Source organism: Zootoca vivipara, chromosome 1 (assembly GCF_965207765.1).
Source record: "Zootoca vivipara chromosome 1, rZooViv2.hap1.1, whole genome shotgun sequence".
Classification (NCBI taxonomy): Eukaryota; Metazoa; Chordata; class Lepidosauria; order Squamata; family Lacertidae; genus Zootoca; species Zootoca vivipara.
In genome coordinates, this window is record NC_142582.1 from 54840406 (window position 1) to 54867568 (window position 27163).

General features: G+C 42.7%; 1 protein-coding gene across 1 annotated transcript; it reads right to left on the reverse strand.

Moving 5' to 3' along the window:
* Positions 1-5183: 5183 nt before the first annotated feature.
* On the reverse strand, positions 5184-27140 carry DDB1 (damage specific DNA binding protein 1). The gene is made up of 27 exons (XM_035123903.3): positions 26952-27140; positions 26605-26753; positions 25286-25402; positions 23546-23767; positions 21720-21834; positions 19446-19543; positions 18398-18556; positions 17601-17684; positions 17279-17395; positions 16222-16324; positions 15580-15655; positions 15374-15482; positions 14908-15086; positions 14663-14826; positions 14469-14576; positions 13282-13489; positions 12039-12134; positions 11745-11856; positions 10946-11069; positions 10571-10735; positions 9507-9601; positions 9206-9376; positions 8403-8512; positions 8117-8286; positions 7493-7595; positions 6102-6225; positions 5184-5872 (listed from the first exon to the last, which is right to left on the reverse strand). Exons 1-27 carry the CDS (start codon positions 27010-27012, stop codon positions 5789-5791), a joined length of 3423 nt encoding a protein of 1140 aa, XP_034979794.1. The 5' UTR covers positions 27013-27140; the 3' UTR covers positions 5184-5788.
* Positions 27141-27163: the final 23 nt, after the last annotated feature.

Here is a 27163-nt window from a genome sequence, read left to right on the forward strand (position 1 = left end):
CTGTAATGGGATGCAATCTCAAAAATGACAGAATGATCTCGATACGAATCCAAGGCAGACCTTTTAACATCACAGTAATCCAAGTTTATGCACCAACTACCGGAGCTGAAGAAAGTGAAATTGACCAATTCTATGAAGACCTACAACACCTTCTAGAAATGACACCAAAGAAGGTTGTTCTTCTCATTACAGGGGATTGGAATGCTAAAGTAGGGAATCAAGAGATAAAAGGAACAACTGGCAAGTTTGGCCTTGGAGTTCAAAATGAAGCAGGGCAAAGGCTAATAGAGTTCTGTCAAGAGAACAAGCTGGTCATCACAAACACTCTCTTCCAACAACACAAGAGACGACTCTACACGTGGATATCACCAAATGGGCAGCATCGAAATCAGATTGATTATATTCTCTGCAGCCAAAGATGGAGAAGCTCTATACAGTCAGCAAAAACAAGACCTGGAGCTGACTGTAACTCAGATCATCAGCTTCTTATAGCAAAATTCCAGCTTAAACTGAAGAAAGTAGGAAAAACCACTGGGCCAGTAAGATACAATCTGAATCAAATCCCTTATGAATACACAGTGGAAGTGAGGAACAGGTTTAAAGATTTAGATTTGGTGGACAGAGTGCCTGAAGAACTATGGATGGAGGCTCGTAACATTATACAGGAGGCAGCAACGAAAACCATCCCAAGGAAAAGGAAATTCAAGAAAGCAAAATGGCTGTCCAACGAGGCCTTACAAATAGCAGAGGAGAGGAGGCAAGCAAAATGCAAGGGAGATAGGGAAAGATACAGGAAACTGAATGCAGATTTCCAAAAAACAGCAAGGAGAGACAAGAGGGTCTTCTTAAATGAGCAATGCAAAGAAATAGAGGAAAACAATAGAATGGGGAAAACCAGAGATCTGTTCAAGAAAATTGGAGATATGAAAGGAACATTTCGTACAAAGATTACCATAATCAAGGACAAAAATGATAAGGACCTAACAGAAGCAGAAGACATCAAGAAGAGGTGGCAAGAATACACAGAGGAATTATACCAGAAAGATATGGAGGTCTCGTACACCCCAGGTAGTGTGGTTGCTGACCTTGAGCCAGACATCTTGGAGAGTGAAGTCAAATGGGCCTTAGAAAGCACTGCTAATAACAAGGCCAGTGGAAGTGATGATATTCCAGCTGAACTATTTAAAATTTTAAAAGATGATGCTGTTAAGGTGCTACACCCAATATGCCAGCAAGTTTGGAAAACTCAGCAATGGCCAGAGGATTGGAGAAGATCAGTCTACATCCCAATTCCAAAGAAGGGCAGTGCCAAAGAATGCTCCAACTACCGCACAATTGCGCTCATTTCACACGCTAGCAAGGTTATGCTTAAAATTCTACAAGGCAGGCTTAGGCAGTATGTGGACCGAGAACTCCCAGAAGTGCAAGCTGGATTTCGAAAGGGCAGAGGAACCAGAGACCAAATAGCAAACATGCGCTGGATTATGGAGAAAGCTAGAGAGTTCCAGAAAAACGTCTACTTCTGCTTCATTGACTATGCAAAAGCCTTTGACTGTGTCGACCACAGCAAACTTTGGCAAGTTCTTAAAGAAATGGGAGTGCCTGATCACCTCATCTGTCTCCTGAGAAATCTCTATGTGGGACAAGAAGCTACAGTTAGAACTGGATATGGAACAACTGATTGGTTCAAAATTGGGAAAGGAGTACGACAAGGTTGTATATTGTCTCCCTGCTTATTTAACTTATATGCAGAATTCATCATGCGAAAGGCTGGACTAGATGAATCCCAAGCCGGAATTAAGATTGCTGGAAGAAATATCAACAACCTCAGATATGCAGATGACACAACCTTGATGGCAGAAAGCGAGGAGGAATTAAAGAACCTTTTAATGAGGGTGAAAGAGGAGAGCGCAAAATATGGTCTGAAGCTCAACATCAAAAAAACCAAGATCATGGCCACTGGTCCCATCACCTCCTGGCAAATAGAAGGGGAAGAAATGGAGGCAGTGAGAGATTTTACTTTCTTGGGCTCCTTGATCACTGCAGATGGTGACAGCAGTCACGAAATTAAAAGACGCCTGCTTCTTGGGAGAAAAGCAATGACAAACCTAGACAGCATCTTAAAAAGCAGAGACATCACCTTGCCGACAAAGGTCCGTATAGTTAAAGCTATGGTTTTCCCAGTAGTGATGTATGGAAGTGAGAGTTGGACCATAAAGAAGGCTGATCGCCGAAGAATTGATGCTTTTGAATTATGGTGCTGGAGGAGACTCTTGAGAGTCCCATGGACTGCAAGAAGATCAAACCTATCAATTCTTAAGGAAATCAGCCCTGAGTGCTCCCTGGAAGGACAGATCGTGAAGCTGAGGCTCCAATACTTTGGCCACCTCATGAGAAGAGAAGAATCCTTGGAAAAGACCCTGATGTTGGGAAAGATTGAGGGCACTAGGAGAAGGGGACGACAGAGGACAAGATGGTTGGACAGTGTTCTCGAAGCTACGAACATGAGTTTGACCAAACTGCGGGAGGCAGTGCAAGACAGGAGTGCCTGGCGTGCTGTGGTCCATGGGGTCACGAAGAGTCGGACACGACTAAACGACTAAACAACAACAACAACAATGTGTCTTTTTTAATTTATTTAAAGCAGCATGCAAGCCAAAAACTATTGCTGTATTTGGTGCGGTTAGGTAGGAGCAATACTCTGCAACTCCATACATAGAAAAAGGACATGCAAGGATCTTGCTGATAGGGAGCTGATCTATATATTCAATGGTGGGAGGGATGGCGAGAGAGACTCTCTTCTGCTGCTATATTACTTCAGAATGCAGGTATGAGACCATGGGTGTGACTGCTTCCCTATATTAAAGCAAACAGCCATCTTAATGTGTGTTGACTTGGCAGCAATTCTCCTCTAATATAAGTGTTTTAGGCATTGGCCTGGTGGTGGTACCATGGCCCCATTTCGCCAGGAGCAGTCACACACACACACCCCAACTCTACCATTTCAAAAGTAAATTTCAGAGGCATGAAAAATGAAGGAAAGCACTGTAAGGAGAATCAAGAGGTATGCCTAGCTGTCCTGCTAATCTGAGAACACTTGTGAGCAGGTTTGTGCACGTGAACAGAGATCTCACAAACAGAAAGTAGCCATCCTGGTTAAAGCTATGAGATGCTGTTAGTTTATTCCAGGCCAAACCAAGAGAACTGCTGGGAATAGAGTGCAATAGTCTCAACATCACTGAAGTTTCAGATCTCTTAATCATTCCTTCTGGGAGTGCAGCCAGGCTCTTTGTGAACGCTCTTACTATAAAACAACTTGGCCATTCGCTACACAGGAGGGTTTACAGCTCTGTGTAAGGTTACATGGCTAGTATCTCTTATACAAGAAATGTTTCCAAACACCCTGTGCCAAGGGAAAACCTTTTGAAGGATACGCTGTTTTACGGGAAGCTTGCAACCTTTGGCACCAGCAGATTTAGCACCTCGTCTTAGTAACAGAACTGTACAATGAAACATAAATGATTACGCTAAATGTCTGCCAGACTGTCAGCAACTGTGTCTTGGCATCTCTTTAGAAGGGATGGGAAGCCAGAGGCCACAATCCCCAAGTGCACAAGAATTTGTACAGGGGATGGCTTCCTGCTTTCGCAGGTGACGGGAACTGTTCCATTTATAGGCCTTGAGGCGTGCTGCCCTCAGCTGGGCATTACAGGAAAGTGTACATCATTTCACCACCTGCAAATGTGAGACAACGCACCCCTCCTCCAGCATACAGTACCTTTAAGACAAGCGCACAGAATCCTTTGGTAGAGCTGCAAACCCACTAGACAGCAGGGTTCCCCCCCGATCTGTGCTTAGCTTTGTGTGTAGGGGAGAGATAATGAGGTGACTTTGGTCTTCAAGAGTGGCAAACATCACAGCTGAAGCTGAGCAAGGCAGAGACCGGATAGCTAAGGAAATGGTAATGCCATTTGCCCCTGTGCATTTGCCTCTTCCCATGGTCATTTATATTTTATTTTAATTATTTGTATATTAATTGCAGTATTCCATTTTCTGAGGATCGACTGCAGATGCCCCCCCCCCAAACAAACCCTAACTCCTATTCCTTTTAGCAGTTGCCAAAGCGGAGAGAGGTTTCCTCTCATGCCTGAGAACTGGTGAAACAAAGTGTGGAATTTGGTGTTGCAGGAAAAATAAATGCAGAATTGTAGTTTATGGAGGCGTGATAAAATAAATTTGCCAGCACCAGGTGGCCCTCCAGACACCCAACTGCAGTTTGGATCTTATCAAATTCATAGGTGCCAATTCATTGAAAGCAGATTTCTTGCTGTATGGGAATAAAAATGTTACATTCAACTTACGTATACTAGAAATTTCTGTAATTTCCTCACCTTAACCTTAATAAAAAAAATCCTTCAGTAGCACCTTAAAGACCAACTAAGTTTTTATTTTGGTATGAGCTTTCGTGTGCATGCACACTTCATCAGATAAGGTTAACACTTTGTCTTAACCTTAATGTTAAACACTGTGTTAGGCTGCCATTTTTGTTGTATTTTGTTTTGTCTTTGTGTTATGTACCCTTAATACTACAAATCACAACAATTTATACAAATTTTATCTAGCTCATTTGTCCAGATTCTTTTTTGCAGCCACTGCATAGAGGGCCACCCTGTGTTGTAAAACTATTACTGTCACTCAAAAGAAACCAAACGTTTTCTGCCAGAGTATGCCTGCTTGCTTGTGTGAATAAAGGTTTCAGAAAGCAGTATCTTGGGTCTCTATTTAATGGCAGGCTAACAGATAATGATGTCTTCCACCTGAGGTTGACCACAAACATGAAGTCTGTCTGCATATGAGACCTTGCTGTATCAGCCATCCAAGACTGCAGTGAGCATCACTTGGAAACACAGCTAAATAAAGGGATTTCTTAAGGAAAACTGGCAAAAGTTTGGTCAGGTAACTAGCTCTATATCTATAGCTCAGGTACCCTTGCTGAAATGGAATAAAAAACAAATTAAAAAATATTCCAACTTTCTGTATAAAATGCTCAAGGACAGCTTCCCAGACCCTCCGTGCTCTCGTGTGCAATGCAATGTGTTACAAGCGTGTGAAATACAAGATTCTCTCCCCCTGGCCTGATAGAGATACCGAAGTAGAGTGGGGGAGATTATGACAGCCAAAGCTTTCCTCTTGGACTACTTTTATTTGGTAAAATTCCAAAACCAACAACAGAATTATTTATTTATTTATTTTTGTTTTCCAGCCCCATCTCCCTGAATGAGCAGAAAGGCCCAGGGGAAGAGCAGCCTTCGACCCACTTGAGTTCCCTACCCAGACAGGCACAACTCCCATCTCCCCAACACCAGACACAGCCATCTAGCCATACACCATCCAAATAGACGAAGAGGGGGGGAAAGACTCCCACTTCAAAACACAAGGAACAACAAAAAAGATACTAAAAGACAACGGTGAATGAGCTGTGGGAAGAGTCTAGGTAGGGGGTGCACTTTTGCCAACTGCTAGCCGTTACTGAATGGGAACAACTGGCTGAGACCAGTACTGGGTTGGTGAATCCAAGCAGAACCTTATGTCATCAACAGCCAACATTGCATCCACAAGTCCCTAGCGAGATGGCTTCAGTTCAGAGAGATTCCCCACTTTCACCCAGGCGCGTTGCTACTGCCTCTAAAGTGTTACAGGGCAACTGGCTAGGGGACCCCAGCTGCAGGTGGGAAAGTCTCCATACGCTAGCATGGAGGAAGGAGCTACGAAGTATCTCCTCATCCAGCTAGTGGATACGGGTGAGCTCTTCCACAATCTTGATCAGGTCATCCACTGTGGCTTCCCTCTTCATTCCGCTGCCGTCATCAATCTGAAACAAAGAGAGGCATCAGAAGCCACTTGTGGAAACAACAGTGAAGGCGTATACCGCTTCTTAGTTTCTTATTGGTGCAATGCTATGTATGCTAACAAAAACAATGAAGACTCGCCAAGTTTAATGCTATTTGCTCCCATGCTACTGAGCACAGCATTATGGCCTCTCAACAATGAGAAAGGCTGCCCCAAGAATTTCTAACATGTGATTAGTTTTCCCATCTTACCTGTAGATTAGCCACAACTTCTTGCATCTTGGGTCGGCTGATGTCCAAAAAGCTTTCGATTAAGTCTCCATCAATAAACCCTGTAGCTGGCTCTGTCTTGCGTTCTGTATGAAATGATCTCCAGGTACAGTCATGAATCAAGGAAACAAACCATTCGGCAACACCAGCCTTAAAAGAACAAACTCTTACAGATTCTCATGCTCTTCACGAACAAAAATGGCATGAGTAAACACATGACAAAAGTGGTGCAGTGTAACATTAACTGACCTTCCTATAATTAATTGGGACACCTAAAAGATTGTACCACTCCTTAAATACCCAATCCATCACTTTGGTCTGCAGAAAGCTACCATCTTATTTATTTCATAAAGTTTATACACTGCTTGATTATAAAAAACAAACAAACCTCAAAGCGGTTTACAAAGAAAAATCAAGAAGAAATTATAATCCTACTTTTAAAAATACATAAATGAATGTCTGTCTGTATGTATCTTATTCATTGCACTGCTCTCTTAGTTAAGGCTTCCTTTTTGTCATTCCTCATCTTTAACTCTGGCTATCTGTGCTTGGACTGCCCTGTCATGTGATGTTCACTTTGTTCACCTTCCTTTGAAAGATTTTTAGATCTCTCTCCTCGACACACATCTCTTTTAACTCCTTTCTCCTCTTCCATTCTTATATCTGTGTTGGTCATTTGGGGTTCAGATTACATTCATGCTCATTCCCTTCCTCCCCTCCCCATTCTTTCATTTATTGCTATGGGTTGTAAAGTCTGTGGGCAGGGACCAGCCTTTTAAAAATATCCTTGCTCTGTGTTTGCATTTCTTGGTACAGAAAGTACTGATCCAGAATCCAAGAGGGTTCTGGAAGCTTCTCTGTGTGAAAGAAACATGCAGAAGGTTTATGATGTTTGGGTTATTCCTTAAGAGAAGCTGAGTACAGCTGGCTTAAACTGGTTCTGTTTTCTCTTTCTGTCAAGGTCATGCTGACTATATAATAAGGCCAGTAGGAGCCTGGGTTTCACTCTTTTCTATCTCTCTTTCCTTCTGGTGTGATGCTCTGTATATAGCAGGCTTAGTGTTAAGGTTTAGTCTTATTATAAGTTATTGTAAGTCTGCTGCAACTGGATTTCTTATGGACAGGGCCAATCCTGAATGTATTGGATTTGTGACCATTATGCTCAGTTACCTTCAGTAGCAGTATCTGCTGGATGAAATATTAATTGCCTCTAGTCTATTTTTGGGGGAATCCTGCAACGTGTTTAAGTTTTTTTTACTCTGCTAACCATACGTTGGAATCTGCTCTGGTTCAATATGAGTGGAATTTATGACATAGTATTCTTAAGCATTTTGCACAATGGACAGGACAATGGTGAGGCAAAGAAAGGATATAAGGAGTGCTCGATCTTTCCTACACTCTTAATGACTTTGTTAAGTCGGTTCTGCACATCCAGCAGGAGGTTATACCAGCTTTCTGACAGCGAAGTCACCAGTCCTATGGAGAAGGACAACTGTTAAAACGATATTTTCAAACAGTATTCAAGAGTTATCATTTCAGCCTCCACCTAAGGACTTTGAGGATGCTTCCTCATCTAAAAGCTGAACTGCAAGGGAGGGAGGGAGAAAGATCGGACAATTCAGGGAGCAGGAGAGATCAGACAGGCAGCAGTTTTTCCTTTGCCGTTTGCTGGTTGGCTACAGCAGCCTGAGACAGAAACCAGGGAGAGAGGGAAAGCAGACAAATCACAGATTATAAAAGTTCCCATAGGAAATAATGGAAACAATCAGCTTGTTATGCAAATGAACAATTTCCTGGGAATGCATTGTGTTCAGATAAGCGGGACGTGCATGTATATTCTTCACCCAAGGTCTCTATTACTTCAATTCCTTTTACTAAAACTCCCAAGTTAGCAGTATCCCACCCCATCCCCATATTCCATATCAGCAAACAGTGAATGGGGCATTTTTCATTACTACATGGAGACATAGAAGGTCCCTGGCTGGCTCTAACCTTACCAATCATTCCATTGACTGTGCCAAAAAGGACCGAGCCCTGTGTTGGTGTGGATGTTTCACCCAGATTCTGCATGACCAGAGACCCATGACAGAAGACATTGACAAACTCCCCCAGGTGGAACAGCCCAAACTCCTGCAGATGCTGGCGCTCCTCATCAGTTGTGGCAGCACTGCAACACAGAAAATCAGTTAGGAAAAATGACAGGGCAACCACCACCCCTCAATTCCCAAGTGTAGTTGCCACATGCATGCTGCTTCAATCCATCCTCTTGGGGAGGCATCTCACCTGTCCTTCTGGCACACAAACAAGTTAAATGCATTCTCTGCCCCTAAGAAGTTGTCATCGTCCAAAATTTCCACAGCACTCATCCAGTTTGGATTAAAGTCACGAGCGATCTAAAAGGGAAGGATAGGTCATTTGCTGTTGAAATTCATTATATCCCTAGCACAATCAAAACTGCACTGTAGCTATAGGATCTTTTGTACCCCAAAGGACAATTAATAATAATGGGGTGAGAGGCAGTACAAAGCTAGTGGAATGCAGCACAAGAAGGACCTCATGTGGAAGAAACCAGCCTCAGCAGAATATATATGCATTTATGCACACATGCAAGTCTGTGGTTCCAATCTCTGCCTCAGGCAGAAAATTCTAAGCTACTGTTAATCACCTTTAGACAACTATTTATTCATCCCACAAATGTGGCCAGTATTAAACTCCAAATGGTCTTGAATATGGGGTGAAATGAAGAGGGCCAGTCAGCCCAAGATATTTGGCTCCTGAGCTGGGAAGTCCATATGATGCCTCACTTCCAATAATAAACACACACTGAACTGGCAATTTAGTTGCCTTTAAAGACTGAAATCCAAACATCTGCAGCCTGAGGCACACACCTTACACTACTCAGTGATAAGGCCAGCCTTGGTCAAATAGGCTTGACAAGTCAAGTTCAAAAGTCGTCCCCTTAATGTGCTGTCATGAGAACACTGTGGCCAAAAGACATGAAAAGCTGCCCATTCCTGTCAAATGTTATTTTCTTTTCTGAAGCTCTTGACTGCTGTACTCAATAAGGTAACAACCATAATCAATACCTCTTCAAAGTTCCCTTCCATGGGCTTATAGGCAAGCAAAAGGACAGAGCGCATTAGGTCTCCAACTAAGATGAAGTCTCCCTTCGTCTTCACATAGAGGGCCATGATGTTGTTGTAATGATTGCATTCGGTGCGAAGCTCCTTCTCTGCTGTCCACTCATATAGCCGCACCTGGCAGAACAGAAAGGTGTATGTCACAGCTGAGACAGAGCCAGGGACATCTCAACAGGGTCAGGTGCACTCCTGTTAAAATAACCCCAGCCCTGGAAGACATGGATGCAAGAGCTCTTGGAAGCCTTACCGTGCTGTTTATGCTAGCTAATAGTTTTCCATTGAATTCCACCATGGAATAAACAGCTCCCTTTACTTCTTTCTCAGCCAGACTCTGCAATTTACCTAGGATACACATCAATACAACAGTACTTAAAAAGGGCATGTGCTGCCCACATCTCAATGAGTAGCTAGACCTAGCTAAAGCCAGAGCATTATTATGGTACTGATAACACAAGATACAAGTTAGATCCCCGTATGAGACAGCTGCATATTCCTGCATTGCAGGGGTTGGATTAGATGATCCTCAGGGTCCCTTCCAACTCTACAAGTCTATGACTGACTGGCCTTGGAAGTGCTGTGTGTGCTTAATGTTTCACTATAGGCACAGTTTAGTAGTGAGAGTAGGAAGGTCGGTGCCACAAAATGCAGCCTCCTCCATTGCTTATACCAAGTTCTTTCCACTTCACTGTATAAGAAACACAAGGTCTCTGTGTGGCAGGTCAATCGTGATCTACTGGCCGATCGCAGGGTGGCTCCCCCCCCCCAAAGCCAAACAATTCTGTTCAATCCAATGGGCAGATCTAATATGCTGTTTGTCTTTTTTGTCCAACATAACACCTTCATGGTAATTTCATCAACAACTTTCATTTCTCCAATGAAAAAGAAATATTTCTGTGGCACAGTTGACATATAACTATTGTCACTTTACTTGTATACATGTCGTTCAACACATTAGAATAGTATTACCCATGCAATCTCCCTAAAGTATTCCCTATTGAAGATTGGGAGAGACAAGATAGGTCAAGAAGCTGCTCAAAAATGGCAACAAGTTGCAATGAATTCATGTCATTGCAGGAAGCTGTGATATGCTTATTTCCCCCCACTTAAGCAATTAAGGCAGTTCTTATAACATTGAAAAACCGTGTCAAAGACCCTGGAAGCTAAAACCTCTCATAAGCAAGAGACAATTCTACAGGCAAAAATAGCAATATCCAGAGGGCCTTAAAAAGTATGCGGAAGCAGAGATCACAATCAAGCTCATCAAGTCCCTTGGGAGAATGTGAAAATCTGATTCAAACCTCCAACTCTTACCATCAGAATAGTGGAACACCACAATACGCCCCTGCTTCGGTTCAGCCTCATCAGGATACACCATAGCTGTGCCCACAATAAAATATGTGTTGGGGTCTTTGCCCAGCTTGCAGGAGACGAGGCTTAGTGCATACTCATTCTGCAGAAACTGGTGAGCATGAAGAACTGAAGACAAAAAAGTGAAGAAATGAGAGAAAGCTCAGCTGGAGCATCTAGTTAGACATAGGTAACTATGAAACTAAAAAATGTTCGTTCAGCACATTCCCATGCCAGCATGTGCTTCCAAGTTACCCTTCCCAGTCCCTTTTCACATGCTTAAGTGCCTCTCAAAAAGCAGACCTCTCATAAGGGAAATTAGTAGCAGAGGAGGAGTACCTTCAAATGTATGCTGATCTATGATGAGTAGGTTGTGCACCTCTACCTCTTCGCCAAATGAGGTCTCATGTGGGGCTGTGCTGCTAGAGAACAACTTGCTGGAACTCACACTGCTGGAGAGGGCCTGAAACATGAAGGGAAGAATAGCTCTTTCAAACTACTTCTAGAGGCCATGGAAATGGTAATAACCTAACCCCAATGAATGAGGCAAGCATATACTTTCCTTCTGACCATGAACATACATCAGAGATCAAGATACACCAAGCAAATGAAGAATAGGACCATATATGGATTGGAGGGGAAGAAGGCAATGGAAAGGGTCAGGGAGAAATAAGCAGCAGATCCGTATTGCCAGGTTTCCTGTTTACTGAAGAGACACTTGGAAATTAGCCTAGAAGAAGGGTCAAAATGTCCTGGGGATCTGCTCATAAAAAGGAGAAACTTGAGTAAAGTTATGAGCAGATCCCCAGGACATTTTGATGATAGAAAATTAGGAGAACAAAGTTTGAATCACTGGAGGTGCCTCAATGTGTTGGGAAGCCCAAAATATTTGTTCCTAACAATAAAACAGAGACATTGAATTCAAAAGCCACACACAACTATCCACTCAAATTCAGACTACTGTGCAAGGAAAGGACAAGACTAGCCTGCTAAAAGCACTCAATCTCACAAAAGCAGGAATGATCAGAATGCTAAGCAAAATAAATTCCCTCTATGTAGCTGCAAGAAATCATGGTACCAATGCCAGCTGCTTGCATGGCATATTGCAGAGAGGTATCTGCAAGGAAGTTCCTTTCACCTGGGTGCTTGCACTGGGTCTCAGTGCAGTGGTGCCTCCACTGGCATCCTGAACTTCAATGCGACTGGAGAGTACGCCAAAACACTGAGATACTTCCTGATAACAGATCTTCCTGCATGACAAAAAGGGACACATAAGTAAGGCAAGAATGAACAAAACTACAACTACTAATACAGTCCTACCTATGCTGCTTTCTACATTGTCACAGGAATGCAGACAGAAATATCACCCTATCCCACCCCTAAAACCTCTCTATTAGAGACCCTGGAGGTACTCTTTTCTCGCTTTACTCACCTGGGTGACTCATAAAGGGGAACAGTGCGGATGTGCAACTTCTGAATTTCATCAATGGTGCCAATGGTCAAAGTGCTGTTGTTGGCCAAAGCCAGGCTGCAAAGTAAGGACAAATAAGGCATTTCGCTTTAAATTTTTAAAAAATGTTCTTCCACCGCTACACTTAGGGCCTCTTGAATACAGTGACGAGGTGGAATAGGCATGAGGTTTGTGTTTATGCCTCAGCATTGTGTGTGCATACGTTCTCTCTTTCTGTGGCCTCCTTTGGAAAGCCACAGAAAGAGAGAACGTATGCACACACAATGCTGAGGCATAAACACAAACTTCACGCCCATTCCACCTCATCACTGTATTCTCCCCACTCCTGAAGAAAATTAGTTTATGAACTATCAGCCCCATTTCAGAATAAATGATGCAAAAACACTAAGGAGTAGCTTACCAGGCACTTTAATTATCCTGGTTACTTATCAGCTTGAATGGATACAATAAAAGATAAAAAACACCAGGATCAGTCAGTGGTATCTTATAGGATGAATAATGATTTCAGGTGACATACAGTTAGATGTTGGGACTGAAATACACCATGAATATGCAGGTGATTTATTCCAATATGGGGTGAACTAAGGTTCCTCTGAAGAGGGGGCGGAATGGAATATTATTTATTAAATTTCTATATAGCCCTTTATCCAAAAATCACAGGGTGGTGTACAGAAGAAGAAGAAAGCATATGAATACATAACATAATAACAAACAAAACAATAATCCATCCACGCCCCCCAATAACGGCATACTGCAATTTCCACTTGCTTTCTGAAGATTTTAAAGTGACTGTGGGAGGAAACAGAGGCAGTTCATTTAAAAGCAGGGGAAACCTAACAGAAGTTTAAAGGAGAAGAGAAGGAACAGGAAATCAAAAAGGCATCTCCTTCACACACAGGGGAATAACCTTGATGTAAAGGATTACTTTTTGCTCATCATTTAGAAGATAGCTTTGCTATTTTGCTATTATTTCAATACCGGATTTTGAAAGCAAAAAAAGCTAGCTTTGTGATCTCTATATTGTCTAAGCAGGCAGACCCAGAAGATTGCATATTGCAAGTGTTCACTGCTACCATATACTTGCTCTGAAACAGCCACAAGGAAACTGCAGTGTTCGCGTATCAAGCAGGGCTGAGCAGGGAGGCAGTGTACATGCTCTGCAGAAAAATAGGCTACTTAAAGAGGAGAAACAGAGCATACCCACCTGTCAGGGTACCCATCTGAGTTGAGAGGGCACATGTAGTTCACCTCCTTAAGATTGACATTGGAGAAGACCAGTTTGTGGTTGCTGCTGTATATCACAGTTGGGCGGTCAGAGCAGGCAAACACATTGGTGGTGGAGAGGGAGCGAAAGGTCCTTAAAACAGTGGGCTGGGTTCCCAGTGTCACTTTCTTACGATCACTCAACAAACCTGTTGTAGGAAAGTATAGCATTAGCAGTTACCTATCAAGAGAAAGCAAGGAGGAGGAGTTTGGATTTGATATCCCGCTTTATCACTACCTGAAGGAGTCTCAAAGCGGCTAACAATCTCCTTTCCCCTCCTCCCCCACAACAGACACCCTGTGAGGTGGGTGGGGCTGAGAGACTTCAGAGAAGTGTGACTAGCCCAAGGTCACCCAGCAGCTGCATGTGGAGGAGCGGAGACACGAACCCGGTTCCCCAGATTAGGAGTCTACCGCTCTTAACCACTACACCACACTACACTACACACACACCACTAGTGTAGGGAAATAAACTAGCTGTAGTGTGATTGTTGTTTTCCCACCACATGCAAATTAACCTACGAAATTCTCTCACTCAACTAACAAGTATCAAGACCACTGTGTCTTTTCACTTCCCACAGAAATCCATTCCAGACAAAATATCAAAGATTCCCTTAAAACAACTGCCCAAAAGATGCAGACAACAGTCTTTTGGGGGAGAATCTCCCAAATGTTCTATTCTCAAGGGATTCTAGGGATGGAACATCTGCAATTAGACACCCGCTGTGTTTGTTTGTTTGTTTGTTTTAAGATAAACGTATGTGGGAGAGAAAGGAATCTAGATAAGAGCCAGTGTGTTATGTGTGTGTGTGTGTGTGTGAACCCTTTCCCTGCATGCCGCTTTCCATGTTTAAACTCTTTCCCCCACTGGGGCCAACATACACATAGTGTATTGGTATTTGCATGCTCTATGGGGCATTCACCATTTGGGGGATGCTTTAATGTACATGATTGAAATGAAGCAAATGGCGTAAAGGGAAATGGTTGAACTGTTTGGTAGCAGCTATCACCTTCAGTAACAATGACAACATACCTGATCACGAATCTCTGGATGTCGTATCCAAGTTGGCCCTCAAAATGACTGTTACAGAGAAAGAAAGTTTGAGGAGGAGGAGCCTAAAACCTCACCTGTCTCAATGTTCAGCCCAAAGTAGAAGAGAGCCCCATCTCCCAGGGCACAAAGCAGGTAATGGCTATTCTCAAAAGTGGTCATCAGAATGGAACGTGGGATGATCTCTGCAGAAAGTGGAACAGAGTTAGTTCAGATCGCCCTTAGCAGTATTTGCCTTTCCCAATATAGAAAACACACAAGCAGCTCATACCTCCTCCCAACATCTCCTTGTGTAAGAGGTCAAATGAGGGCAGCTTAAGAATGCGGGCTGAGATGTCAGTCCAAAGACCAATAGCACACAGAGGGGACATGCCACTGGTGTCTCCCAGGGGAGTGATGTCCAGGCAGGCCACTTCATGCTCCATCTCTGTGCAGCTGACAAGGAGGAAACATGTCAGTATTACAGTGCGTCTAAGAGATTCAGCACAAAATGTCCCAGCTGCAGTTCACATGTACCTTATCTGCTTGAGTTCCTGGGGGTGGATCTCTAGATAGTACAACACTCTCCCCACAGCCACCACCACTTGACTGCTGTTACAGGAAGCCACGCTGATGTTCTTCCCATTTGGCTCTTTCCATTCACTTGCAAGGGCTTTGGGCTCCTGAGTGACAAGCCGTACCGAGGCAGATGTTATCTAAAGAAAGAAACACAAATAGGTATCTCTTCCTGACTCAAAGGAAAGTTGTTTTTAGGCCTCTGTCCATGCATCACAGTCCTGCTATTTCACTCCCGGTAGGATGCATTCTTTAAAAGCAATGGTGGCTAACTTGTTGCCCTCCAGATGTTGCCCTTCAGGTCCCTTCAGCCCAGCCAGCATGGCCAACAGAGATAATGTGAACTGTAGTCCAGCAATAACCGGAGGGTGGGAAGTTAGCCACTCCTACTTTTAAGGTTTTATCTTCAGAAACGCTTGCTTGTTACCTGGATTAGCTGCTGATGGGCTACATTGCCACAGAAAAAGGTCTGCTGATCGTCCACAAATCCTGTCAATTCAGTCTCCTCTACTTCCTCCCCATTCAACATCAAAACCCTGCAAAATGTAGGAAGACCTGGTCAAAATTATCAGCAAATACATACAAATTTTCAACTCCACTTTCAGCCCCACAAAACATCAGCATTTCTCTTACCTGGTTTGACCCACAAAAGACAGCACTAATGTATTATCAGTTTCACGTTGTGAGTCTGACCTCAGAGGCCACAATCCTGCAGTGCAAAGACATAAAAAGATATTTTATCAAGAGATCACAAAAGACCAAGGGATCTCGTAACTCACAAGTGCCAAGCCGGCACATTCTCCTGCCTCACTTCTTCTAAAGCACCATACAGTGTTTACCCTGTGCCAACTATTCTCAGTTCTAGGCTAGAAAAAATTATACAAACCATTATGTAATCTTCTCCCAGTCTAAAATTTTAGCCTCCAAAGAATACAGAACAAAGGTAAAGAACATGATACAGAAAGCAAAGAAAGAAGAGTAAAGAAAGGCAACTGGAAAGAAGGAAAAGCATTGAAATATTACAATCTTATCTACCCAAAACCAGCCAGCCTACTTTGTAAGTCTTCACTAACCACTTGTCCGCCATTAGCTAATCTTTTATAGACACCCATGAGGGCTAGAATAATGTGTTTGCTTTTTTTTAGCGTGAAAAGCTCTTTCACAAAATTTCCTATGTGACAACATTGGCATATTGCTCAAAATACTTTGAGCAATACGCATTATCCTCACTTCAGAGAGTGCCACAAATTATCCATTTATATCATGATGACACACCTTTAATTCCTGGGAGATCAATGCTTGCATGTTCATGAATCCCAATCCCATTCCGGATGATCCTCAGAGAGCCCTCCTTAAAAGCACCAGAGCAAGTAACCAGCTGGGGAAAGCAGAAAGCAGCCATTAAAACACTCTGACATTAATAATGGCCATATTAAATGGCTAACGGGCATTGCATTTAATCCAATTCAGTTCTTGAAGATAAGGAAGCTTTTCCTACAATCTACCAGAGGCATTTAAGCAAATCTCTGAAGGGAGACAATATATTACAGACTGCCACAATTCTGTAGGAAATAAAATATATTCCCAGAATGGACCCACTACTTAGGGGGCTAAGTTAAAGTTTTCTGAAATTATCTCTCTACTTTATCACATTCATGGCTGGAGAGGAGCAAGACTTTTCAATCTATCATCAGATTAACTAGACAGTGCCCTGGGTCACATTTGGAAATCTAAGAAACTGTCATGTGCACACAAGACACCTATTTCACAGAAGTAAATCTGGCGATGATCAGAAATTCCTCACCTACCACCACCACCACTCCGCAAAAAACATACCAAAACCCCTAGATCCTTTAAAACAAAAACAAAAAGAGGCAAAAAAAGAGGAGGCAACCCTTGCCTGCAAAGGGACTCCCCCCCCCAAAGTTCTTTTTTAACTGAAAACTGGGAAGGGCATGGGGCCTCACAGTAGGTGTGTGATGCCCACTGGATAGCATGTCATGGTCAAGTCCATTTTTATTGTATATAGCCAAAGGCCAGAGAATAAAAGGAAAAGTTTCCTCTAAAATCATGCAACGTAAGGATAGCATGTCAGAGCCTTGTTCAAAGTTCTGTTTAGCCACTGGATGATCATGGGGCTAGTCTCTGTTTGTCAGCCTAACCCACCATACAGGGTTGTCCTGAGGATAAAATGAGGGAGGACTACATTTATTACTCTGAATAACTTGAGAGGCAAGGCGAGTTTAAAATGCAGCATTATTTCTAAGAGTACACCAAACGCCTCTCCTAGTGAGGTCAGACATTTCATAGGGAAGAAAGAACCAAAATTTACCTGCCCTTGGCCTTGCCTTTCAAGATCTACCACACACATGTCCACAATGGGGCCAAGATTGGTGAAGGTTTCCATGGCGACAACATATGATCCTTGCTCATTACTGTCTACGTTGAGCTAGGAAAGAAAATAAGATTAAATTTCTCAAGAAAACAAAAATAGAACAGAGCCTGCCAAAAATACTACACAGAGCTCCAAGAGATGGTGGGAATAAATGCAGTGTTCACCCGCCCATGGCATTTAAATATACATCTGGTAGAATATAGCTGAGCAACTATTTGCAGGTGAAAAATTCACAGGTTCACTGAGGGCTACATTTTACCTTCACAAGTTGGGAGTCCCCAAGCCGAGAGCCAACAAACACAACGCCATTATCTAAATAAGTCAGGCATTCAGCAATGGATGTCTAGTTGAGAATAAAATACAGAAAAAGTAAGTATTTTAAAAACATTTGCTTATGCAGTTAATTATTATTTATTAAAACTATTTTAAAAGGTGGAATACAACTTTTAAATACTTTGTTAATCTGCTTATATTTTACAACAAATGAAAAGAATTGCCAATCATCGGGTTCTGAAACATAAGCTAGTGTGGTGCTGCAGACAGAACCTGGAGGTTTCCGGAGGAAACCAAGATTCATATCCTCGTGACTGTAAAACTCGGCGGACAGCCTTGGAAAAGCATGGACTCTTTTCTTGGCCTAATCTACCTCACTGGATTTTTGTGAGATGAACGCACTACTCAGAGCTCATTTGAGGAAGGCTGGGATACAAATGTTATAATAAATAAAACAAAATTAAGAAATGAAAGCACAATTAGATCTGTGAGAAATCCTCTCACAGAGACAGAGAGTCACAACTGAGGGAAATCCTACAATTATTGATTCTCTAAGACAATTCTTTAGGCAGCACCTGAACACAGCACTGCTTGGGTTTCTTAGGGCAAGCTGGGTGCAAATGCTTTACGAGACAGCACTGAAAGTTAGTGTCTGGAGAAAGATTCAAGCTGTCAGTCTTTGCTAGGGGTTCTTTCTCCACCTTCACTTTAACTGCCCAAATGGCTTTGCCAATTTGTTTCACAATAAATGCCCCAGAAATGGGAGGAAGGAATAAGAACTACCTCTCCAAGAAGCTCCACACGCAAGTCCTTGAGACTGATGCCGCCATCCATCTGCTCCTCCTTCTCCAGTAGTAGCATGAAGAGGCGGCCTTCCATGTCCCCCAGAAGGTAACGAGACCCATTTGGATCCACACGGTTGTGACATACGATTGTACTTTGCTGTTTCACAAGAGAGGCATTATTTAGAACTCTTCCGAAAACCAAGATGGATTTACACTGAATTGCTCTTTGAATACTTTGATTTCCCTCCTAAAAATGGCGTCTAAAGCATTTGGGAAGCTTTAAAGAAAGTGAAAAATCTAAAAGCATCGCTCAGCATAAAATATCCTGGTCTTATCCTTCTTGTGTTGCCACAGCCATTATTGATAGAGAGTACTTTAGTTGTAGCAATCTTGACTGACAGGCCATTACATTTGACTTCTTGACTGTTGCGTTTACCATAGGTTGTTGTGATGAGGCCAACAGAGATACCACCTGACGAGTCTCGCACATGCTGCCCCTTCAGGTTCTGTAAAGTTGCTTTAAAACTACACAATTTAGACTGCGCCAATTCACCTGTTTCCATTTCTGTATGGAAAACTGCATTGTGGAAGGGAAGGGAAATATTTCCCCTTTTCAAAAATGTTCACTGTCATTCATTCCCCTATCTCCTGCTAAGTTAGGAAATGTCTCTACTTTCCTTAATCAGGAATCACATACTGATTTTGACAACATCACATATTATCTAGCTACATGCCCATATCACAGAAGTCAAAGAGAACTGATTTGAGTGACAGCAGTGCTTTATGGACTGATCACTGAATCAGTTCTGCTCTCAGAGGGCAAGCAATACATTCAGGATAGGCCTTTCTAGAGCAAACCTCAGAAATCATGGGAAAGAAGGCTTTCAACACAGACATAAGTGTTCATAAAAATATGATATCCCCCACCCAATTTTGAGGTAGCCAATATAGTAAACCATACCACATTCACACACTGTTAAGTACATTTAGTGGATGGTACTTCCAGTTTTAAACAAAATATATTTCAAAGAGAAACATGTACTCACCTTGATGATGGGTGGGGCTATTGCCAAATATTTATCACCGTTGTGGTAGGTGATGGATTCTTGTCCAATGATTATAGCCCCTCCAAATGGCTCAGGCACTGTAAGGAATGTGTTTGGAACATGCATGTGATTTTTCATTTTATTTTTAAGCATTACAAACAGAAGAAAGGAATATTCAGCAAGAAAAGACATTTTAGTAAGTAAATAAATAAATAAAAGAACTCCCTTCCCCCTTTCTTCTTATTCTGTATGGGATCCTCCCATCTCTGCTTTTTGTGTACTTAATTATATTCTCACCTAACTGCAGTTTGATACACACAGAATCGCCTGTTGACCACAGAAAGACAGCCACCTTTTCAAGGGAACAAAGCAGTTTGTAAGTAGAGTGAACACGTACACCAAGGACTAAGAGAGAAGCAACAAACCAAGAGAGGAATTTAAGGAAGTCAACATGCTGAACACATATCTGGTTGCATAATGTTAGTGATATCTATTAGCAGCAACAAGTGCAGCTCTTATTTCACAATGAGTTTTTCATCTTGCAACTGAATTCACTTTTGGACAGCCTTATTACACCACATTAAATAAAGGCTGGCAAGAAAATAAATTAAGTTTACATATTCTTTGCAGGCCTCTCACAAAGCTACCAGGTGAACCTACCGTATTTTCCCATGTATAACATGCCCCCGTGTATAACACACACCCTAATTTTTGGGACTCCAAATAAAGAAATCCCCCCATATGCACTATCCATGTATAAGACGACCCCTCCATTTTAAACTTGAAAAAATAGGGGGGAAATATAGTCTTATACACGGAAAAATACAGTATATCCTGGTCTATCCTTAAGATACTTATCAACTTGCACGTCCAGTTGGCTCTGTAGCTTTGTCTAGGAAGTTGCCTGATCAAACAAAGGGTTAAACTGGGGGATGGCCCGGTGCACATGCACAAGTCCCACCCACAATATCCCTGGGCATGTGGTTTTCTTCAGATCTTTGCACTCAGGGGGGATGTTCCTAAGCATGGGTAAATCTGAAGAGCATCCTGGGGACACTGGAGGCAGTTTGAGCCTTTATGTACTCTGGTAAACAACCAAACAGAGTTTCTAAGTCTCAAGCTTCTCTTTCTAACCTTCTCCTCTCTTTCTCTCTCAGAAAGCCATAGAGAGATAGAATCGTGAAGACATTCAAATCCTAAAACAAGCAAGCACCTGAAATATTCAGGAGCTACAGGGACTCCATGCTCCACTATGCTGTGTTAACACACCCACCAGAATGTGCCATTATGTTATGTCTACAAGGAAAACAAGCCATGTGTTACAATTTACAGGTTTGCCCTATAAGTATACTGGGTAGGGCTGATGCAGACACACGCGGCTCATTTTCTCTCTTGTAGCCTCAAAAGCCAAGTTGCTTTTGGACTTCTTGTTAAATGAGAAGCAAAGCTGAAAACCATTAAAAACATTTTTTAAAACAGAGACAGAGAGGGGGGGGGAGAGAGAGAAGCAAAGCCATTACAGTGTCATGGAGCCAGATTTGGAAAGGAGAAACAACACAGTGACTAATGCTCCGGATGTCATCATTTGCAAAGCTGTACAAGAGGGGAGAACACGATGCTCTTATAAGCCACGTCAATGAATTGCAGGATTTATGTGATTTCATTTGGGCTGAACTATTAATCAAGAAAATTGGAGGCTCTGGTGCACAGAGCTTCCCCATTACATTGTACCTGATGGTTGCTATACAAGAAGCAACTGTGTTTTTTTTTTAACCTCTAGGCCAGGCATAGGCAACCTTGGCTCTCCAGATGTTTTGGAACTACAACTCCCATGATCCCTAGCTAACAGGGCCAGTGGTCAGGGATCATGGGAGTTGTAGTTCCAAAACATCTGGAGAGCCAAGGTTGCCTATGCCTGCTCTAGGCAGCTGGAATCGTTAAGCCTGAGCAGTGGCTAGAGATAATTTACCAGGGCTGAAACAAGATCCTACTAGGACAGAGATATATGGCTAACTACTGCAAGAAAGTAATGGGCACAAAAGGTAACAAATATGGAGAATTAGTGAGTAGGAAAGATGCTCCACTGCAACATGAATCCCACCAGGAGAATGGGAAGCAGGCGCTACAAGATGACTGCAGGAGAAGATACAGGGAATATTCTCGAGAAGTATACACAGTTAGTTGGCTTCTGAAATTAGAAAAAATGCTTGCAGGAAGCCGCAAGCTTATTTCTAAGTGTCTACAGATAAAGATATTTTATGTAGATGAACTGACCTGCAATCACCATAGAGGCTTCAGCCTCCACATTCTCCTGTTTCCAGGGTCCCTTGTTAAACTCCTTCTCACGTAAAGACACTTCATATGTCTTGACATGCCGGCCCTGGGGATCCTAGAGATGGAAACAACAGGTATTGTTATGAAAGGCACAAACAAATCTGTTCCGGAGGGTTCCCCCAACCCTTAGGAGCATATTTGAGGAGGACATAGTTTGGAGGTCCAAAACTGAGTTCTCATTATTTCAACCAAAACCTTCCATTTTTATATAGGTATTGCTGAAAAGGATTAAATATATTTTCTATCACTGGTGGGATCTGCATTGTCCTTCTAGTGGTGCAGCAATAAAATGGCTAGCACATCAAAGCTAAACAGGGTCCAGTATGGTTTCAAATTGGGTGAGGGACCTTGTGTTGAGATCTCTGCATTGCAGTGGGTTGGACTAGATGATCCTTGGGGTCCCTTCCAATTCTATGATTCTATGTCTATGATCTATAATAAGAACATATGTTTTTTTTAAAGTGCAGTGGCTTGGATCCACACAACCAGTTCTACCTGTCCAAGAGATCTTTGAAATGTGTTTACTGAAAAGCATCCATTTCACCCCACCCACTCCTGGCTAACAGTTTTGAAAAATCCAGATTTGTGAGAAGGAATATGGAACCTAGAGCTGGTCATTATTCTGAACTAAACAAGGATGTAACATTTTGTCTACCAAACAGTGGCATCTCAAGTAGAAGTAAAAATAAAATAACTCTGCTCCAACTTCACTGCAATGAATAAGCATTTTCAGTTGGCATGGTAGCATACCGAGCTCTAATATTATGTGGCACATACCTGAAGCCAAGGATGGGTACAGGGAAGGATTCTTATATACACCAATAAGGCAAGAAAAATATGTGCTGATATTTTATTGGGTCAACATGAGGAGAGCATGAGATGCAGCTTGCATGGGTTTCCTCTCTCTCTCTCTCTCTCTCTCACACACACACACAATCTAAAAGTTTTATCAGGATTTTAAACTATAATACAACATGGAAAGGGGAAGAAGAGAAGGAGCCAGCCTTAAATCAAAACCTGTAAATGCTCCTATTTGTTTTGGGGGCTGGATCAGGGCTAGCTGGAAGCACAGTCCTAAAAAAAATCCCACCCCACTTTTGTAAACAATGTTAAACACCTTATACGAGAATGAAGAGCTAAAACACATGCCTCTCATTACTGTGAAAAACATTGGCTACATTATATTAAACAGTTTGTTGGCAGACATGTCGCCTAACAACCATTACACAAGAATGCATGGTTCATTGGGAAATAGGGCAGCAACATCGTTATAATAAGCTGGAAATATTAATACTGTGGGATCTTGCTATTTTATGAATAACCCAAGTGATGGGAATTATGTCTCACAGATGGATCTCCCTACCCCCAGCTGAATAGAAAGTGCCTGAACAACAATAAAACAAGCCAACTTGATACAGGAAAAAGAAATATCATGATTAAAAGCTTTTAAAACAGGATTGTCACATAAGCAGGCCATTCAGTTGATATCATATGATATAATGCAGAAAACAGATGATATCATATGATGTAATGCAGAAAACAGAAAGGTCTACAAATTTGCAGTCTACAAATAACAAAAACTGTGAAATATCTCTCACACACACACATACACACACACAGAGTTTTGCTTTTTACAAGTGTGCTTTGAAAGATACAAAAACCTAGACACCAGCAACAGCCCTGAATCAAAAAGTGTTCAGAGACTACTGGCCACCACTAGCTCTGCCAGTAATTTCCATTACAACACACAGACCCAATATTGGTACCTGGTAAACGAAACAGATGGTTGGAGGCTGGCACCCATACAGGAACTTGACATCGATGACCTGCAGCTCCTCCAGTCGTATGTTAAACGCCTTTAATTCCTTATTTTCCCGTTCCAGAGGAATCACCTTGAAGAGGCCATCATAGAGTCGCAGTCCTATCATCCTGCACTCTGGGTCAATTATGCCAATTATACCTGTCTCCGAGGGACGACCAATACGATCCTAGAAGAAAACAGGGGAAACCATTTCAGCAAGCTTCATGTCTGATAATGCTGCAGTTTCAGTGAAATGTGCAGGATGGAGCTCTCTGAAATCTATCAAACTGGCTTTTGTGCACTGGCTAGTAATTTCTTCTACTTGAAGTTTGAAAAAGTTTTTCCTCCAACATACTGTTCAGCTGTGCTGTTTCTACAAGCACTATTATTTTCTCTGTTGGTATTCCTATGCCTTATAATCAGTGTCAAACAAATATTGCCAGTTTAAATATGTGATAAATGAATGATGGGTTCTGCCTTTCATTGTTAAACTAGATGCTTTATATAGTAAGTTTGTGCATGCTCAGTCCATACTTTCCAATTCTGTATTGTGTTACCCCTGTATTAGCTGTATTTGAAAAAAAGTACCAGTCTGATCTTTGCCCTTTAACACAAGCAGAATTGTCTGCAGTGTGACAGCTACTCATAAAGATTGTCCTCAATGCTGTAAAGAAATACTGGGCTGTATTTCTGTGCTGTCTTTCCATCCACGAATGGCTTGTTGACCCAGCAGAGGCATCTTTGACCCAGTGAGAGGCAATTTTAGCTAAGCCCCCCCTTTCTCATATGGATTTGAAATAGATTTGAGGTGGTCAATGAAGGCTTCCAGTGTTAGAAACTGAGATATGAAAGCTAGAAGCTAAATGACACCTTAAACCTAGGTTATGAGTGCCGCAATGGAATGTCTAAGCATGCTTTTTTATAACAAGAATAAAAAGTTGGAAATGAATGAACTGCAGCTAAAATCTTGTATTCTTTTTTCACATGGTCTAGTCCTCATCTGAAGACTGCAAAAAAAACAAAGTTGTGGTGTGTGTCTAAGCTGCTCCAAATGTCTCAATAGCAGAGCATGACAAAAACAAGCCCCAGTTCTCCCAGCAGTTGAAAAGGATTTCAGACAGCCTCAGAAGCACAACACAAGTGTTGGAATGATCCCTGGACCCCTTCTCCAGCTCCAGCGAGTGGCCAACCAGATACCTTCAAAAGGTCCACAAGCACGGCATGAAGGCAACACCGTATCCCTATTTCCCCTCCTGTACATACTCATCACTGTGCAAATATCAGCTTTCTGCAGGACAGAATTCAATGGTTCATAATGACTGCTGGGATCAGACAGCAAAATGTATGTTTGCCTTTGGACAGCATGAAAAGCTGGATGTGTAAAAGGAGTCAAATAAATATGAACATTATACAAGTGGTGCTGTAAAGCTACAAGCACTTGCCAGTCATCAAAAGAAAATACACTGTAACAGTAAATCGGTAAAAAGAGACCAAGACTCAAATTCCAATGGAAAAGTGCTGAGGAGATTAGCTGTTCAGTTATCTACCCAGCAGATTGTTAGATGCAGCACAACAAGAATGGTTACCTGAACAGCATCGTTCCTTAGGTTGAACATGTTCTACAGTACTAGCTTTCTGGAATATAGGCTATAGTTACACAAAAATACACAACATTAAGCAGTCCTAAGTCAATCTCCCCGCTTACCTGCACATTGCCATGGGCTCGGGTGATAATGTCAATGCTCTCCCCACTTTGTTTGTATTCAAGGATGCAGGCATTATATTTCGCTGTCAGAATAAAGAGCAAATCCTTGCTCTCCCCCTTAGGAGAAACAATACAATTAGAAAGTCTTGCCAAAAAAAGGATCCAACTAAAAAAGCCTCCTCAATCACACCTTGGACCAGAGAACATATTTAACCCTTCATTTATTTAGAAGATTTACACTCCACTTTTTCCCACAGAAACACAAAGCAGTTTACAATTTATAATACAAATAAAGAACTTGTGATGTAAACTAATGCTTTGAAAACTCTTCATTGTGTGTTGTTTGCTTTCCATTTAGAATTTCTTCTTTCTATGATGGACAACAGCTGCATTGGCTTTAGCCTGAGTACCTCCTGAAATTCAAAGTGTAGTTCTGTCAATTTCATTTGGATGTCAGGTAGATTCATTGAGAATTAGAAAGACCATTAAAAACTCAATCACCATTTCTGATGGTTCCTGGAAAACTTCAGTTAATGGATGACATCCATCTTGCCTCAAATGCTCCACAATGTTCCACAAGGCATTGCTCTTTTAACAGGGAGTTACTGGGGCTAGCTGGAAGGCTAGGTAGAGTCAGGGTAGTTGCTGAAGCCTTTGGCAAGCTAGCAGAGCCAGATCTATCTCCTCCCTCCAGAGATCAGTCCAAGGTGGAATCAGTTCCCAAGACTGATATCCTCAGCAGCAACGAAAAGAAGCCACTTAGGAAATAGCACTCTTCAAAGTCCAGTCACAACTATATTAAACATGAATGGACCAGAGGAAAGCTCATCAGCTCATGGCAAAGTGGCATTGAGCATATCACCCTTATGTACCTAATTCAGCCTAGTCACTAGTTGTGAGGACACAGTCATACCATAAAAGCAAACATGCTTTTCAAAGGCACCCTCAAAGCAGAACTGAAACAACTCTTGCCACCTTATTACTGTATTGGAATATAAGAAAACATATGCAGTTCTAACAGCTAGCAAGCAGGACCCCCTCTGTTTTGTCTGTTTTTAATTCTGAATTTTAAGTTGTTGTAGCTAGTAGCAACACAGCACAATGGGGAGGTGCAGAGCCTATTACAAGGTGCTTACTAAGCACCAACTCTAAACAGCTGGTACAAGCCAGCCAAACAAACAGCTGCAAGGAGGAGGTCATGTGGACCCCGATGCAGGGACAGCATTTGGTTGCGGCCATCCAGCTCCAAGACACAAGCAAAAGACTCTGGGTGCAAAATTCGCCGTCGCCCGCAGCTCGTCCCTAAGAGCAATGCTCACCTTGGGCCGGAAGAGCTCCATGACGGCGATCTTGCCATACATGCCCACCTCCTTGACGGGCCGCAACCCTTCCGCAGTGACCACATAGATCTCCAGGCGGGTGTTCTTGGCGATGAGCAAGTTCAGGTCCTCCGCAGAGGTGAAGTGTCCTGGGCCGGAGACAAAACATCGCGAAGTTGCCGGGGCCTCAGGGGAAGCTGCTCCTCCCCTCCACGCGGCCCTCCTCGCTTTAGGCTTCCCCTCCACGGATCGCGGACCGTTAACCGCCCCCTAACCGACTTCTTCCTCCCGCGCCTCCCCTCGACCCCCCCGCTTTTTTTCCACGGCACCCCCCCTCCCGCCATTACCGGTGACGCAGCTGTTGACAGCCGTGGGCTTCTGTGCCGTCACCACGTAGTTGCACGACATGGCGGTATCCGGGAGCGGGGCTGTTGAAGACCCGCGGAAGGCGACGGGGCTAGGAGGAGGAGGAGGACAACGAGGAGGGGAAGCGCTGGGTAGCACACCCTCCAAAGGCCACCACTGCCTCCGGCACCAGAGAGACAAGCGCCAGAGCGCC

Bases quoted from the DNA above. Each gene is read 5' to 3' on its own strand.
- DDB1 (XM_035123903.3), bottom strand. From the start codon at position 27,012: ATGTCGTGCAACTACGTGGTGACGGCACAGAAGCCCACGGCTGTCAAC. The intron at 15,483-15,579 runs GTAAGAGAAATG...TACATTTTGCAG, and splicing joins TCTTTTGTGGGTCAAACCAG to GGTTTTGATGTTGAATGGGG. The intron at 5,873-6,101 runs GTAAGATGGGAA...TCTTTGTTTCAG, and splicing joins AAGTTGTGGCTAATCTACAG to ATTGATGACGGCAGCGGAAT.